We start from the raw sequence: 17,500 nt of genomic DNA on the forward strand, positions 1-17,500 counted from the left end.
GACCAACATCCTGGCGCAAGGTGCTGAGTCCCCCCACTCATCACCATCGACAACACGGAGCTGGAGGTTGTGGACACCTTCACCTACTTGGGCTCCATCGTGTCAAGCTCGACTTCGCTCGATGCTGAGATCAGCTGCAGGATCACCAAAGCAGCTGCTTTCATGGCCAATCTCAACAAGCGAGTGTGGGGAAATGACCTGTTGAGCGAGAGGACCAAGGTGTGCGTCTACCAAGCTTGTGTCCTGTCAACTCTCCTTTATAGCAGCGCGTCGCGGACGACCTGTGCCAGACAAGAGCGGCGACTCAACGGATTCCACCTCCTCTGGCTTCGGCGCCTGCTGCGCATCAGGTGGCAGGACAGAGTCACCAACACCGAGGTCCTGGAGCGCGCTGGCTCACTGAGCATGCCATCGCTGCTCATTCAGCGACGCCTTCGATGGCTCGGCCATGCACATCGCATGGAGCCTGATCGCCTGCCAAGGGCAATCCTTTATGGAGAACTGCGGGAGGGCGTCCGGCGCGTGGATCGACCGCTGCTGCGCTACAAGGACGTCATCAAGCGAGACTTGCGATCTGCACTAATCGACACCAGTGCATGGGAAGACATCGCCAAACACCGAGATATATGGCGGCAAAGAGTCAAAACGGGGTTTTCAAAGGCGGAAGCGAACGCTAGAGTCCAGGCTACATGCAAGAGAGCGGCGAGGAAAGAACGCGCAGCCTCTGCGCGTGATTCCACAAGGCACGTCTGCGCCACCTGCAACAGAGACTGCCACTCCAGGAGCGGGCTACACAGTCATACAAGGTCCTGCCATAATCCCCAGTGCTAACCATTGCCTCTTCGAGACGAGGATGCCACTACAATTACAACAGACTCACAACAACAACAACATTATCTTTATTTCTTGAATTGCTAAATTATTTACAGGTGGCCTCGTTTGCATGGACAAAATACAAAAGAAATGTTGCTCGAGAGCGAGGCTAGTGAGTCTAATTAGCATATACAATTTGGGCCGCCATTAATGCATGCGGTCTATATCTGATTTCTCTTGAGAGCACACGCCGATGCAAGTTTGCTGAATGCACACTTCTCGAACACATTGGCGATACTACTACAAAGTATTCAATCAGAAGTTGCTTACAATATTTGCGTCAGTGTTTTTTCCCTATTAATAATATACATGAAAAAATACTTGATTCTGATTGGCTGACAGCAGTGCTGGTGTAACACAGTGCAAAAAGTGTAATACACCAGGGCAAAAAGTGAAATACCAGTGCAAATTACACATCGAAATTGTGGATTGTGACTGGCTAATAAACAATAGGGTTTGATCAGAACCAATCAAACCTTTTGTTTTCAAATCAAGTGCGCGCCCTGGATGGCGCAAGTATGGGTTAACTTTTCCTGATTGCGTGATACGCGTGCGTTTCTTCTGCTTAACCATCTCGACTTTTTTCATGTATATCACATGATTTTTCTCGCGCAATTTAGAATAAATAAGCATTTGTAAATTTTTTCAAAGACGACCAAAATTGCACGAGCCCGTAGGGCCTGTAGCCTGTAGTACCACGGGCCGATTACGGGCTTGAAAAACAAAGCAAAAGGTAATTAAAAAGCCATATAATAAACTACTTACTAACCGATTGGCCCTCGGTCGTTTTTGTACCGACCTCGCTGCGCTCGGTCCGTACTGCCACGACCTCTGGCCAATATTCCCCAGTACGCCGGCCTTCGCGGTCGGTTAGTAAGAAGTTAGTATTGTACCATTAAACTAGTTTTAAAAACTTATACACAGTACTTATAGAAAGTTGAAGCATACGAGCTTTCGGCTCCTTCTTGGAGGCAACTTTCTACAAGTGCTGTGTCTAAGTTTTTAAAACTAGTTTAATAGTATGTTTTCACCAGTACAGTGTAACATTCATAAAAGTTAGTATTGTTTATTTTTTTATAAACAATCATTTCTTTTTACCTTTGCTCTAAGAGCACAGTGTGCTCATCGAAAAGAGCTCATGCTGTTTACAATAATTAAAAAAAAACACGTGTTACGGTCAGAGAAAAACAAAAATAGATCAACAAAATCGGTTGGACAAAAAAATTAACGACTGAAAATTAATACTGAAATAAACTAGCATTTAATGAAAAATGTACATTGGCTGGGACGGCACCATCAAAAATCAAAAAGTTTTTGTCCGACTCGCAATGCCATCTATTTCCCAAAAAGTGTGCAGCGGAGGCGAACAGCTTTTTGCGCAGGGTGGCAAAACTTGGGCAATACAAAAAATAACCATTAATGCTTAGTATCTTCAACAGGTACATCACAAAGAGCGCAAGCAGGGAAAAAAACAGCTTTTTTTAAAGAAAAGATGAGGGTTTAAAGGTTGTATCATGTCAAGGAGGTGATTTAAAAAATGTATTAAAAAAGGTGTGGTTACAGTGCTCGTTTCTATGGTCCGAGGCTGACAAATACGGCTATTTAAGTCACTGACAATTGCAGCGCATCCCCGATCCGATGTTGGACAAATTTAGCTAGATTTATGAAAAAAGCGGAGCCCGTTGTCATTCTATGGTTAATTCCCTTACGTAGCTGAAAAAAATGTATAAGAATGGCTTTGAGAGTACTTATCACTCCAAAATAGATTTAACTTGAGTGTGGGCTGTTCGATCCTTAATGGCTCCTTCCAGGAATCCAGCGACTCCCATACTAAGCCTATGTCACGGCATTCTTACAGACCGATCTATTTTTAGACTACCTTTTCCGTCAAAAAACAAAGGCAGTTCCGGCTCGGTGACGCTATGACGTCAAGTTACTAAATAATTTCTGTGTCATTGATCATCGGGCTCCCGTCAAAGAAAGTCCGCCATTTTATCAATGTGCCCGGGCTACTACGCGCGCCAATGACGCAAGAAATTAAGCGCAGTAGGGTTGCGCAATGCAAAACCAGGGAATCACCTTAATTAAGGCACTAAGATTCAATCTAAAAAGGGTATGAAATATTGAAACCTGTCGATCCCCAACGTGAAATAAATAATTACGAGATGGATAACGCAAATTATTAAACAAGCGATGCTTAAGGTCATTCATCAGTAATAGAAGTTGCAATAGACGTTTTTGGAAACTCTACACAGTGGATGTCTACGTCTAGAAAATCAAAGACATGCAATAAAAAGAGGGGGTCACCATGCCCGTTTTTACGTTTTAAGGCTGTAGTTTATTCCTATTTTGATGAATTGTGAGCACAGTTTTTACAAATCCTGTAATGGTTCGGGAGGCTTTATTATTTGAGATATAGACCTTATTTTGTCGAGAGAACAGCAATGTTTAAGTTTAACGTTTGGAAGGTAAAGAAAACAAAATCAAGGAATGAAAGATTGGTGGAATTTTTTTCCATCTGTCCTCTTCCACCGAAGCCTCAATAACCTCACCGCAACTTCTATAATTTTGCATGAGACGCTTCGACAAATAACTCAGAAAAGCTGTACCGCACAGACCTGGGCATTAGTGAGGTGATTTATGAAGATTACAAGTTCTTGGCTTATTTCATTGAACGGTTTTTTGGTTACGTGACAGTGAAAACGATCTATTTGCAGACGGCTAATTAAATTAATTGTTGCTCTGCCTCATAAGATGCCTGCGGATCGTAGATGTAAAAATCGACTAGTCATAGTAACACAGCAAAAAGGGGAGCGGTGTTCATTTCAAAGAATTATAGATTGTTAATTTTCAAGGCCGATCTGTTAGGTCGTAAAGACCAACTAACGTCCCTCAGTAACCTAAGAAATATGGCTTTTTTGCCACTACTGAATTTCTCACAATTTGAAGCGAAATCGCCACTGATGTTGGCCTGTGAACACTTTGTCCTCCGCAGAGGCCCTTCTTTCATTATACGGGTAGCGGTGAAGAAAGAGCGGCCAACAGAGCCGATCGCCAAGGCCTAAGGCTTGTTCACAATCTTCACTGCTGCGTCGTTTCGTGGATGCAGACATTATTAAATAAATATACTGTATGTGAGGCTGACGATCGCAGTAAGAAGTTGCCAGCCGCAGATAGATAGATTTCCTTATGTTTTGACGCAGTGCTACCTGAAATCCATTCATTTCCTGCCCGGTGATTGATGACTGTCACACTTTCTTCGGAGTTGAAAAGATGTTACAGATTCCCTATTTTAGAGCTTCCCCGTTTCCCATTTCCCGTTCCTCCCTATAACCCTTGTCCAACGCGGAAAAAAAAAGGTCATCTCCCCATGGAACTTTCTGGAAAGCGATTGGCATTTCGCTTTGCCGTCATTTGAAATGCGGTAATGTGATTGGTCTATCAAACTGTTTACTGCCCATATTAAGAGTTTCCTTGGTGGGAATAAGGAGAAGCTTTCTTTTAATCTTGCCAAACATTAGTCCGCGAAACAAATTGCGAACACTTTTTCAAGGTCATACGAAAGTCACTCCTTCACTACTAACTTTCCTTTTTCCCCTTTTATTTTTATTTTGTACACAAGGCGTAATTTGGCGAGCAAGGACGTGATGTATAAACTATTTTGCCCTCAATCTCGGATGATAAGAAGGACAGACTCTTGAAACTCAGCGTGCTTTGGATAATGAATTACTTACTAATTAAATCTCCTTTCTGACGTTATTTTATGCCATGGTATTCAATACCAAACGACAAAGTTAAATTTCCTTGGACACGACTAGTTTGAAATTCATAAGTCTTAGTTATAGTCAATTCAGAAGTTCACCATTTGTCCAAGAAGGGGACCTTTCCAAAAAAGCAAATATTAACGAGCGTTCATATACGAAATGCCTTCGTAGGTAGGTTTCGAGCTTTCACTAGATCTCGCTTGCCAGCTATTTCGAAAACAACCCTTGTTCTCAACAGACACGAAAAATCGCCAGAACTGTCAGTGGCTAGTTTGCTTCTTAAGGAAATAGCCCGTTGGTATTGCTCTTTGTTTGTCCACCCAATTTTGAATCAGCATTTTTTTTGCTTTCTCTTGAGACCATTGTAAGCCCAATGTTTATTCAAAATTTGGGTGGATAAGCAAAGATTGTTCTGGTATTTTCCGTTTCGGGCAATACAGTTGTTCCCTCAGCTGAACGAGAGTTTTAACCAACCCTCATAGATTTGAGATCAGTACCAAATAAAGCAATGAACACGTGTGAGCAGGATCGGAGATTTCAAGAGCGCGTTTTGAGAGTTTATTGTCGCTTAAGAGAGCTATTTAGCTGTGGATAAACGAGTAAACCTAGAAGAAGTTGTGAGTTCAGTGCAACGTTTGGAGAACGGCCCCTCGGATATACCTCTGGCTGAAGGAGAAGGTGGTGGGAGCAGGCAGACCCACTTATGTCCAGAAATGCACCTAATTAGATGCACGCCCAATTTTGAGATCCGACACGAAGGAGACCTGTACTTTAGATTCCTGGAGATCATTCTCCAAGGTAAAAGGCGTAAGCATGGCATTTTCCTTTAAGAGCACAGATTGTTTTATTCTTTTCTAGAAGCGTTTACACATATTTCAAGTAAAAAAAAAGAGACAGCAGCACCTCGATTTGTAATATAAATACACACAGTTATTGAATTAATTATTAAACTAAATTACTGGAGTCTTTATGACGACTAGGTTGTGATTATATTGTTAAAGACGACTTATGGTGATAACCCTGTTTTACAAAGAAAACCAATGAACCGTTTTTAGAAGTAAGCTTAATTGTAATGAAGTTTGCTGATTAGGTGAAAAAAGCAATTGCATTGTTGCACCCTTGCAAGAACCCTACCAAAGTTATTTCGATGATAAGTCAGTCAATCATCATGCTTGCGAAGATCAAAATGTGGCTGTTGTTCGCATGTTCGACCAAGCCTTTTTAAAGCCATTTTATATTTAAGGCAACTGACGGTCAGTGGTCTTATAAAGGAAAAAAAAAAGGAACATTTTAACCACCCAAATGATGAATACTTTTATTATTGCGTTCACGGTAAACGATAAACGTTACTTTGAAATTTACGTTTTCCAGCAAACATCAAAAAAGCTTTTCATTTTTGTCCAAAAACGAGATGAAAAGGCCTACTCGTGGTACTTTTGAATAGAGAAACTTGTTTAAATTATCTACGAAGCCAAAAATGAAAAAAAAAAACTAATTACTTTCAAGGTTTGTTAAGGTAAAATAAAAACACGACAAGCGAGCGCTGTTCAATGGCACGTCTCTCATTTAAACAGCAAAACTATGGCAATCAGTACAAAGGCGAGTGGTGAAAGACGTTTCGCGTAGTCGCCGCTGCCCGAGGTTGGGGCTTGGGTTTCTTCGGGACGGTCAGGTGAGTGCATAGTACTCATACTCATACTGGTGGAAGTACTGCTAGGATGGGGAAGCAAAGAGACTTCTATGTTGTTACAATTATCAGATGTGCAGCACGTGAGGTTCAAATGCATTAAGCTGAAACCCCATTGGGGACTACCCATAGACAGGCCAGTCAGGTTTCCTAGCGACTGCATTAATGCATCTTTGTCTGCAATTAGAAAAAAAATACGAACCATTAGACCCCAAACCAAAATAATTTGTTTGGTCACATACAAGAGGTTAGACAATCCTAACGCAAAAAAAATAAAATAAAATTTTGCTGCTGTCCGTTAGGCGCGGGATAAAAAAAAACCCATCAAGTTTCGGATTGGCTGACAATGCAACGCGTAGCAGTTACCAAGCGTAGTGATGCAAGCCGAAGCAATTGACAACAAGAAAGGCCGCATTTATACTAGAGCACGTCTAAGACGTCTTGACGCATTACACGTCTGGCCGTAATGCGCTGATCAACTCGAAACTTCAACATCCCCCCTGTCGCCTTTAATAGAGACCTTTTGAAGCCCTTTTCTGTAAGCCAATCGCTCACAAATGCTATATCTCTTCCTTTAATTAAACTCTTCCATCTCGTCCAAACACGTGTTTTATAGCTGTTAGCGACTTCTGCCCCCGAAAAAAATAATCATTTGAAAGCTGACACTTCCGGTTCAATTTTCCCCACCCCACGACGGCACAGGTCAAATTCCCCACTCCCCGGACACAGAAGATAGTCAAAAGCCCGGAGTTTGCCGGGGAGCGGGGGGAGATGTTGAAGTTTCGATTTGATCGGCGCATAAGTGCGAGTAATATAAATACGGGACACACTTAACTTCGACGGTTAGAAATGTTTGTCAAGTGCGTCGTTTAGACGCACTTGACTTGAGACGTTTCATCTGACGTTTAAATGCGCCCGCTTATTTTCCGTATTTGACGTCTTAGACGTACCTTAGTATAAATACGGCCAATATCTTCCACAAAAAAATCAAAAAACCACCCTATATAAAGTATATAGTTTTGCAATACCGGCTATACTATCCCCCATAAATGAAATGCCACGGAGTGAAAAAAATCTTTGATTCTTTACTACGTACTTTGGATATTGGAAGATTGACGTCCTGAATTGAGGGACGATTAACTGAAATTATATCTTTTTGGTTCGGCAGGGGTGGCGGATGGGAAGGGGCTGGTTGAGCTGGAGCCACATAAGTGGGGGAACCGAAACCCTTTACATGCTTGTTTGCTTTGACCAGGTGTTTTAGCCCTATGACTTAAAAATGTATTCGCGGCGGTGCAATATGGGTTATACTACCGGCTATATCTATACTCTCTGCCCCGCTGGTTGACTTCATGCAAATCCTTGGACACCTGTTGAGTGTTTGTCAAAGCCACCAAAGATTTAAGGCGCCCACTTCCGATGCTATTAGAAATTCTAAGGGAAGAACCTTATTAATAGGCCAGATATCAATTCAGCTTGATAGTGAGGCAGAGAGGACAAAAAAAATAGGAACAAGTTGCAATGAATGTGAAAGATATTAGCATATCATCCACTTTCCTTTGTCTTTGTCCTCTAAACTTCTCTTTCAAGCTGAATTTTAATATATCGAAAGTAGCCTATAGTGTTATTGTTGTTCTCTTGAAAATGCCTCATATCCCTAAAGTTTTCATAGCAATCGGTGTCAAAATGGTGGAAATCCTTTAATTACAAAAAATTTAAAGAAAATCTGGTGAACGCCATCCTGTTTTGTAACGAAGAAAATCGTTAACTTAAAATTGAATGACAAGAAGTTCCATGTGTTCCGAAACGGTTGAACGGAGCTGTCAAAAAAGAGAAAACGAGCAATTGATTTTCCCAAATGATAACATGCGTGACGTGTGGCAAAGTGCATGTTTGTATTCTGTCCAATCAGATAGCATGTTTTTTTTTTTTCTATGGGCTCAAAAAAGGGAAACGCACCCGGAATTTTTTGAGAAAAAGTCCTTTGTCTCTCGAAGATGTAAGCTTGTTCTCATAATTACCTGAACAGTTGGCGCATCCACGTATTACGGAAGATATCCACGCGTTAGCCATGTTTCTGTACCAACCCACAGCAGTGTAACAATGTTTTCCCATTCCAAAATTGGGGAAAGTGTCATCGGAGCAATTGACCATTTGCATCATACAGGCGTCAGGGTTCATCCCCATGCAGTTGTAGCATTGCGTCGCCATGCCGACATGATGAGCTATGAAATTTAAAACATGTGCCTTTCTCAAGACAAAAGTGCATTGAACTTTGGACTAACACCGCCCAAAAAACCAGCGTTGTTCTAGACTTGTGATATTGCCACAGAGGCGAGCTAAACCTTTGCGGTTCCCGATCTCAATATACTGAGTTCTCACCCGTAATATTTGACAATTGTTCCATGAGCGCGCGTTGGATATTAGTTGGCTATAACCGGTTTCATATCCAGAAAGCGCGAAGGGAATACTGAATTGTCGAATTCAATGTTCATTGAATTCTAAACGCTTGGACACTTGGAAATTAAAGTCAAATTTTATTGAATTGTTCTATTTTGATTTTACAACTGACTGCGATCAGTTTCAATATTAAGTCATACGGTATATGAGCTGCTAAACGTGATTGAGTGAACCAATCAGAAAGCTAGAACCCAATACCTGAGGTCGCAAATATAAAGGCCCATTTTCACCCTGAATGCATCGCGCACCCCGCATAATTTCGTGTATCACGAAATTACAAATATTTGAAAAATCTCAGAAAGCCTTTCAGAATCTTCTTCATTAAAAGCTATCCGTCGATAAATCTTTCAGGTTCTGATTAGAATGCAATCTCCACTTATCATTTTATAATTTTATCGTAGTATAATATGTCTATATTTGTTCTAAGTTTAAAATATTTCTATTTGAAATCGAATAGTATCGAAAAACATGAAGGATTGCTGCGGCGAACACGTTTTGCTCGCCGCTCTACAAAGACAGCAACCTTTGCCACTCTTTTGAGCACAAGCATCTTTAGAAGAGCATTTTATTTCTGCGTCCCAGGTATCCTAAAAAATCGAGACTGACAAAGTAAAAGTAAGTTTGAAGTAAGTCATTCATTTCAGCACTAAAATAATGTCACCTAGCTCATAAGCTTCAGAATTGTTCTAAGGCCTTCTAATCCTCTTGCTAAATAGCGGAACCATAAACATTCCGCTCCAGTGATTCTCCAAAGTCTAAATCACTCGACTGCATAAAGACAAATCAGGCCAATGGCGATGTTTTGGGGCGACAAACATAGTTGGCTAATCGGAATACGCTACTCAAGATTCAAAGCAATAAAAAACGATTGCGTTGCGTCTAGGGTGAAAATGGGCTTTTAATAATTAGCATCAATATCAGAAAAACTGATGTGGATTTATGTAAATGCAAAGGAACCAGCCTATAGCCTCAGGTATCTACTTAAAATGACTGTGTGCCTTGAATGATCACCTTCGCGAAAGGATTTACATTTTTTTTACATTTGAGTGGAGCAATTTGTTTTCCATGATGCCTTCCGCGCTCTAACCGAGCGCACAAAAGTTCAGTTCTTCTATTGCTATGGCTGGTGTTGCAAAAGGTAAGTCTCAAGCGTCGGTGTATTCCAACAGTTTTATTGCTGTTGAAGCCCTTATTCCTGAACATTAATATTGATTACGAATTTGTTTAATATCACGAGCCAAACATTCCAAAAAAATATAGATAATAGCAAGTTCTCGAATGTTGCTAGTGAACGACTTGATTTTAAATGCATATCCACAACTGATTTACAAGCAGAGAAGAGATACACACTTGTCAGGGAAATTTCTTGAAGAATTCATTCTGTCATTTACTTGTTATTCATCGACCCCTTGAATACTTTCGCTCTTACGTCGTCGCCCAATAATGTTTAATTAAAAAATACAAAGAATGTTGTATGAAAAGCTTCATTTCGCATATCTTCACTTTCGTGCTATTTTGGATGGAAATAGAAACGCAAATGCGTCTTCCTTTGCATTTTATTTTTGAACGTCAAATACAATGCGTGGAATTCGTAAGGTGCATGCAACTAACGCGATTGATCTACTGTTACGTGAGCACATTTAACTTGAGTATCTCAGCCATTCCTTTAATTAAGAAATCCAACCAGACCAAATGGTTGAACTTATTTTTGAGGCCAACGCCATCATAAAAGATTGCTTTTGAACAACATGTGGAGGGAGTGACATCCAGTTGTTATTTTGCGCTCTTTTATGCCGCCTTGCTTGCTTCATCTCTCAGCAATGTTTGACAATACGGGGAGTGTTTTGTAAGCTTGATTAATAGCGTGCGGTTTTGCAGTAGTCTCATTAATAATAGCTAGCAAAGCCAATCTCTCTCAAACTGAATCGTTTAGCTCTTTCGACAGATCGTGTTGCTTTTTACTTTTTAAATCCTACGGTGTATCGATGGAGCTAATCGGATCAAAATCATTTCAACAAGAGTGGAAAGTTCAGTTTCTTTAGCCACCATGCTCAGCCATTTCAGCCATATGCTTCATTAAATTTAAGTATGTTGCGGCACTATAGCAACAAAGTTTCGAGAAAACTCTTTAAAAAACGTTTCAAAAACTTCGCTTTAAAGAAGGCACGAAATATACTTCACTTCAGAAGTGTTTCTTAAAAACAGTTTTTCTGTTACGCCAATTTTTCGAGGTTGGGAGAGATCACAGCAAATTCGTTCCATCCGTTCAGTCTCTGGTTATTCGACGTTTCTCGGCGATGTCGAAACGAAGAGTCTCTCAAAATATCCTGCGCTTACAGGCTTTATGAAAATTATAGTAACTGTTTGAATTTAAGCGAGCTCGAGAAAGCTGCTAGACTTAGAGCCAGAATAATTTGAAAAATTAAACCGGAAAGTTTTCGCGCAGTTAGAACACTCCTTAGAGGGACGATATTAGGCACGAATTTGAAATTAGGACTAAATAATGAGAAATACAACCACAATTCGAGTCGTTTACTAGCTAAAGCTTACATGGGGTAAACTAAAATCAAAGTAAAAGACCCTCTTCCTCTTTTCTGGTGAAACTAGAGCTGATAATCATTGAACACATTTCTTTCATGTCCTTGTTCAAATCAAGTATTAATTTTTGTTCCTTTATGCAAGTAACACCCATTTAAATTTGAAACATGCTAGAGCCACGTCTATTGCAGAAACGATGTTTTTTCCAATGTCCTTTCTTATTGCTTTTCTTTCCGCAACCAAAGACCACTGTTCGGCTTTTCCTCCTTCTTCAAAAAAACTGTTTCCGTTGCCATTCGTGTCGTATTAACTACGCACCTATCTTTCACTATAACATGCTATAATCTCAAGCATGTTTCTTACGCTAATCATTTATATCGCTGTTCGCGTTACTTTTCTCCCTTTGCTAAAAGCTTTTTCCCCTCTTCAAGGAACATTTCGTTGCCACTGGCGTTGTCGTTCGCGTCGAAATAACGACGCCGGCGTCATGCTTGCAACGCCCATTTCAATTTGTAACAAGCTCAAGTTTCTGTGTTTGCACTAACGATTTTGATCGCTTTTAGCGTTACTTTCCTTCACTAAAAGGTGTTCTTTGTCCTTCTTAAGGGACATGTGGTTGGTATTCGTGTTGCACTAACTACGCCTGACTTCGCTTGAATTTAACGGTCGTTAAAAGAGAAGCATACTCACCAGCACCAACAAATCCAACGCAGACCAAAGCGGACACAACGGCTAAAAGATATTTCATTTTGTCTTAGTTGTGAGGGGAACGTTGACCAAATGTTATCGACAGCAAGCAGATTCACCACTTCAATTTCACAAGTGAACTAGGCGGGAACACCCAAAGCAAGAATCTTTACCAAAACGAAGTTGCATGGAAAGCAGGTGTCTATTGATGCATGGAGAGACGCTATTGGTTCCAAAATGACAGCTCAAGAGCTATTTTTGATATAATTTATTTTTGCCTTGAGCACTTTCTCATAATCACCCGGCCACCTAACATCCTCTGTTAATTTGGATATTGGTTAGTTTCATAAAAATAAAAAAATTCAACTTGGAGTGAAATCAAGAAACGGCTTGGCTTGTTTACAGATCCTCTGTGAGTCATTTTGGCCCAACATTTTTGCCCGCCGCTTTTCTTGCGCGGCCTTAGTAACCCTGCAGTCCCGGCGGCTACGACACAAACAAAACAGCAGGACATCATTTCTTAAGCAGTTTAATTATTTATTTGCGTGAATTATTTATTGTTCAATTCATACACGAGGAGGTGGGAGACACTTATGTCCACGTGAAAGACATGTGTAATAACGAAGGAAGTGATCGTTGGCCTCGCTTAACGCGGAACACAGCATGTGTGGGAGCCTGGAATAATACGAAAGGAGGCGACCCTAAGTTGCTCGAGGCAAAATCAGCCTTATTTGAATATGAAGAATTTGAAACGAGTCCAAAAGTCAGTTGTAATTAATTTACCAAGTCGTACATCACGGTAGTATATTAGACTATTTGTTGCATTCTAACATCAATATAGACTTTAAAGTAAATATTTTCATTTGCTTTTCCAATTTGCAAATACTCTGTTCAAGTTACTTGCGATGAGAAATATGAATGGTTAAAAGTGAATGCGAACTTAGAACATTTTAATCGAGCTGTGATAAAAAACAAACAAACAAAAAAAATGATGAAGTAAAGAAATCATGGAAGCTCTCTTTCGAAATATAGTTAATAAGCTACATCCTAGATTGAGCACAGCACAAAATTTTACGAGTAAGCTATTAAGTGCCGAAGTAATAACGATTTATGTTGTGCTTATAATAAAGAGCTATAAAGCTTCAGTTAAACCGGAAAACGTGGGTGACAATGCCCTTTGTAAGTTGGGCTCTCCAGAAATGTCGAACGACATAAAGATGCGAATTTGCCCGGGAGGCACTCAAGTGCCTATGCTTGGTAGAACAGTAAATTAAGGCGTGTCTATCAAAGTTCCTATCTTAAATGGAATCAATATTTTTTCCTGCCCTTGGAGACAAAAAAAGAAAATAAATGAACGCGACCAATGGACCAATACCATATTATAATGACAAAACACGCGAGGACATATCACTGTGAGTATGATGAAAATGCTAAAAGACGCAGCAACAGGTCTGCTAGGCCAGCCAAATAAGTCGCAAAATCCGACGGTTACCATACCATAGAAGATTAGGATAATATCATGAAAGAACTTCGATTATTCCAGCTATCAGAGGGCGGTGAAAAAATGATCCGGAATCACATTGTACAATTTATTGCAGAAATGAGATGATTATCCGTATTGTGATGGATCTGCCATGAATTTAGGATCTTTGGTAAATTCAGTCTACCTTCATTGTGTTGTGATATCACCTACATAATCAAGTTAGCCTCAATGCTTTTTAATATTAGTAATCAACTTGAAAGTATAAAGGCGCCCGTCTTGGCTGCTTAACAGTTAATTAAATCGAAATTGCTTGGCGCGTTTTTAAACGTACCACGCCGCTAGTTGTTTGCTTCTCTGTACTGTTGAATGAAAATATAAATAAGGGACGCATCCCGATAAACGTCACACTTGAAGTTCTCCTTTCTGTGTATGACGCAGCACAACCCAACAATGGAAAGCGCAAAGGAAGTCGAAAACAGCATAATCAAGGCTGCGGGAAAAATACTTGAAAATCAACACTTTCATTTAATCGTTTAAAGTATTTCATTCCGATCTAAGACGTTGTTCGCTATTATTCCAACTCGCAACAGTCAATGTGGAAACGGAAGGTATGCATTTCGAATTCCCGCCGTTTGAGGTAATAATTGTTTGTTTTTGTTTTTTTTTCGTGATAAAATGTTGAAGGAACAAAATTTAACGATGCAGAAAGCTGAAGCCCATTGATAGCTTTCGAAACATAACGTCATATTTGACCCCGACTCTTTCGGGTTAAATTTTTCTTTGGTCGTACTCGGTATTTGCTAAACGTGCTCCTTTGCCCAGAAACGTCAATATCGATCGGTATTTTATTGCATGCAAACTCTCAAAGGAACGTAGCGCTTAATACAAGACCATAACAATTAAACATGAAGACACTGTCGTAAAGCCGCCTTAACGTTATAATTACATGTTCAAAACATAGTTCATGCATGGTTAACTATGATTCAAACTTTTAGCTGAAACTTATGTGCAACAGTGCTGTAAAACAAGCTTAAGCAGCAGATTCCCGCAAACAAAGTCAATACCATAAAATAGTAAAAGGTAAAACTGTTAAAATGTTTGACTAAACGTTTTCGATCTTGCTATCATCTTCAGAGTGATTAAATTCACTGTAAATTGCATAAACCAACTGTTTTATATTTGTGGTTACGTAATACCAGTTCCCATGGGATATATATAGGGTAAGGTGGAATGACTGGACTTGTTTATTTAGAACTGGTTTGAAGCGTGCGATGTAAAATGCCTCTTTTATTTTTCTCTTTGTCCATGAGTGAGCCGAAGTCAAAATGTCCCATGTGAATTTGTGTTCGGGGTGTTTCTTTAGGTGTTTGGCTGGTTCCGATTGTTTGTTTATATCGGAATGTTCGTTGACACGTACTTCCAGATTGCGTGCCGTTTCACCAATGTAAGCTTGATTACAAGTACACGAGCCTATGTATATTACGTGTGATGGATGGATGTTTTTGTCTTTGAGTTTGAAGAGAGTTTCGATCTTGCGTGTTTGCCACAAAATATGGAAGTTAAATGTCCATTTGGTGTATTTGTTAAGTTTTGTCATGAATTTCTTACTTTCAAATTCATTTCTCCTACAAAATGGTAGTTGAAAGCCGATTTTTGTTCTTTCATCAAACCAGTGAACAGGAATAATCATCTCATCATCTCTTGCCGTTGGGTTTTCAAAATCGTTAATAACCTCATTAACGAATTTGGCGGGATATCCAGATCGGATGAAAGATTGTTTGATAGCCTGTACTTCTTCTTGCCAATTGGCGGCTAATCGTTTTGCCCTGGCTATTCGTGGCTATAGCCACGAATATACACCCATAGCCCTGGTCAGAGCTCACTCTAATAGTAGCCTGCGTGTAGCCGTACCCTAACCCACTTATCAAAACCAAGCTTAGGATTTGCTTTGATTTCTGTACAGTACACAGTGTCCGCAATTAGTGCTTCAGCGCTAAATACACTTGACACTTAAATAAAGTTCAATTCATTATCATCATATGACGCTCTTTTTTCTTCTTAATTTTTTTTGTAAGAATGTTGTTTTTCCGGCCCAGGCTGAATATTCTTATTTTTCTGCCGATTTTAGGCTGAAAATATTCTTGTATTATTCTTAAATTATGGCTTATGACATTTCCGTTTTAGAATTCATTGGAGTATCAATTACAAGTGTTTGGTATCATTGTAGATCTGTTTTCGCTAGGTTTTGTTATTTAAAAAAGAAAGAATTTGTCATAATACTTTTTTTGCGGTTTAGTTTATGTCTTTTGCGCTGAATACTGTACATATGTATTACATGTACTGTTCATCGAACTGTCATTAGCGTTGAACATTTTGCTATAGCTAGTGCAGGTTTTTTCGTTTTGTTGGCTAGTTTCGCCGTTCAGAGAAAGGAATAATCTTATACGGTTAAGTTAAAAGCATAAAATTGTATCGTATTTACAAATGTTTCAACACACAAAATTATATCTATCCTTTTCAAAATCTCAGCTGCGGCTTTATTCTTAAAATATTCTTAAAATTTTGCAAATTTCAGCCTTGATATTCTTATAAAATATATTCTTATAAAAAAAAAGAGTGTATCACTGTTATAATAGCCCTTCTCATGGGCTCCTGTTTATGATTAGTTTTTCTTATTTGCATTACAATGTAATCTAACGTGGATGCGAGGCAATTTCGGGTTTAAACTACAAAATAGCCCGAAATTGCAACACATACATCAGGCGCACCCAACGAACAGTTTTTCGGAATGAATGCGTTATCGACTTAGACGATCTGTGGGCATTCGTTAACACATTTTCAGTTAATTATTAACTACCCTGGGATAAAAAATATCCGCTCTTCGTTTGATTTACTTCGAAAAAAATTGTATATTATTATTATTATTATTATTATTATTATTATTATTATTATGCTGTCATCGCCGTATGAGTAACAGACACCAACGCAAGCTCATAAGAGGTCACATACAGGTAGTCTAAAACCATGGTAACAAGGACACAATAATAAGACAATGTGTCTACCTCTCAAAACGTCTGTTTTTGTATCTCATAGATGTTCAGATTTTCAATTACATGGCCGCTCAACCTCGCGATTGTGTAAATAGTTCACCCTGAAGTCAAAATAGATACGTTTCTCAGGAAGCCCACAAAGAAGGCTTCCTGACCCGACAGATGAAATGTAAATATTCAGTTAAATGTTACAACAAAATTAAAAAACCAAAGACGAAAGTTTCTTGGCTAAAAAGTACGTTGTTTTACTCTGAAAACGACGAACGATTAACATTCTTTCCCTTAGTTCATTCAGTTGACACAAGGTCCTCACGTGCACCTTTACGGTTGCCTAGCACGTAATCATTTTTTTCCTTTTGACAAAACGTCATAAAAGTCAGAGACGGCAGAAATTTTCGTGTTTTTACGATCGACTGTCATTAATCTTTCGATGAGAATTTGTTTCAGAGTTATATGTAAAACTATGTTTTTTTTTTCTTGTCTTTTTGTGTTAACTCCTGGCTTTTACGGTACTTTGTGGTGCAAACGTACAGCCAAACAATGTTTTGACCTTGCATCAGATTAGACTAACAAGAAGAGGAATTATGAAGCGGAAACCACATCTTCAGTCCTTTCTTAGTGTGTGCAATAAACGTTTGCTTAGTGAAACTGCAAGACATGCATGACGTCCTGGAAAACGTCCGTCAGAGCAATTTGCATTTAGTTTTTTGCAGACTAATAGTATTTATTTAAAGATGAAACGAGTGAATTTTACTCAAGAGCGTGTTTTGTTATCTTTAAACTGAATTTATTACCAAATCTTAAAAAACCAAAAGACCTCAAAATGGGACTGGACATTACAAAATAATTAAACGTGTGAACGTGAAGGGCCTCTGCTGGCGCGACATGTGGGTGAACCTCAAATGGTCTTAATGACCCCCCACTTGAAAAAATTAATTGGAACGCTGCAGTGCCTTCT

The 17,500-nt window shown here is 39.5% G+C and overlaps 2 protein-coding genes and 1 pseudogene across 2 annotated transcripts in view; all 3 read right to left on the reverse strand.

Annotated features, from left to right (window-relative positions):
• The window catches only part of LOC138049687 (uncharacterized), a 9,000-nt pseudogene extending 8,836 nt beyond the window's left edge, over positions 1-164 (reverse strand).
• LOC138050135 (uncharacterized) overlaps positions 1-17,500 on the reverse strand; it is a 347,595-nt gene that overhangs the window by 34,057 nt on the left and 296,038 nt on the right. The gene's annotated exons all lie outside the window — the stretch shown is intronic.
• LOC138050143 (uncharacterized) lies at positions 5,457-12,232 on the reverse strand. The gene is made up of 3 exons (XM_068896608.1): positions 12,013-12,232; positions 8,346-8,549; positions 5,457-6,501 (listed from the first exon to the last, which is right to left on the reverse strand). The coding sequence occupies exons 1-3, from the start codon at positions 12,068-12,070 to the stop codon at positions 6,200-6,202; spliced, it is 564 nt and encodes a 187-aa protein (XP_068752709.1). The 5' UTR covers positions 12,071-12,232; the 3' UTR covers positions 5,457-6,199.

This window comes from Montipora capricornis, chromosome 1, assembly GCF_036669925.1.
Source record: "Montipora capricornis isolate CH-2021 chromosome 1, ASM3666992v2, whole genome shotgun sequence".
In the NCBI taxonomy this organism is placed as follows: Eukaryota; Metazoa; Cnidaria; class Anthozoa; order Scleractinia; family Acroporidae; genus Montipora; species Montipora capricornis.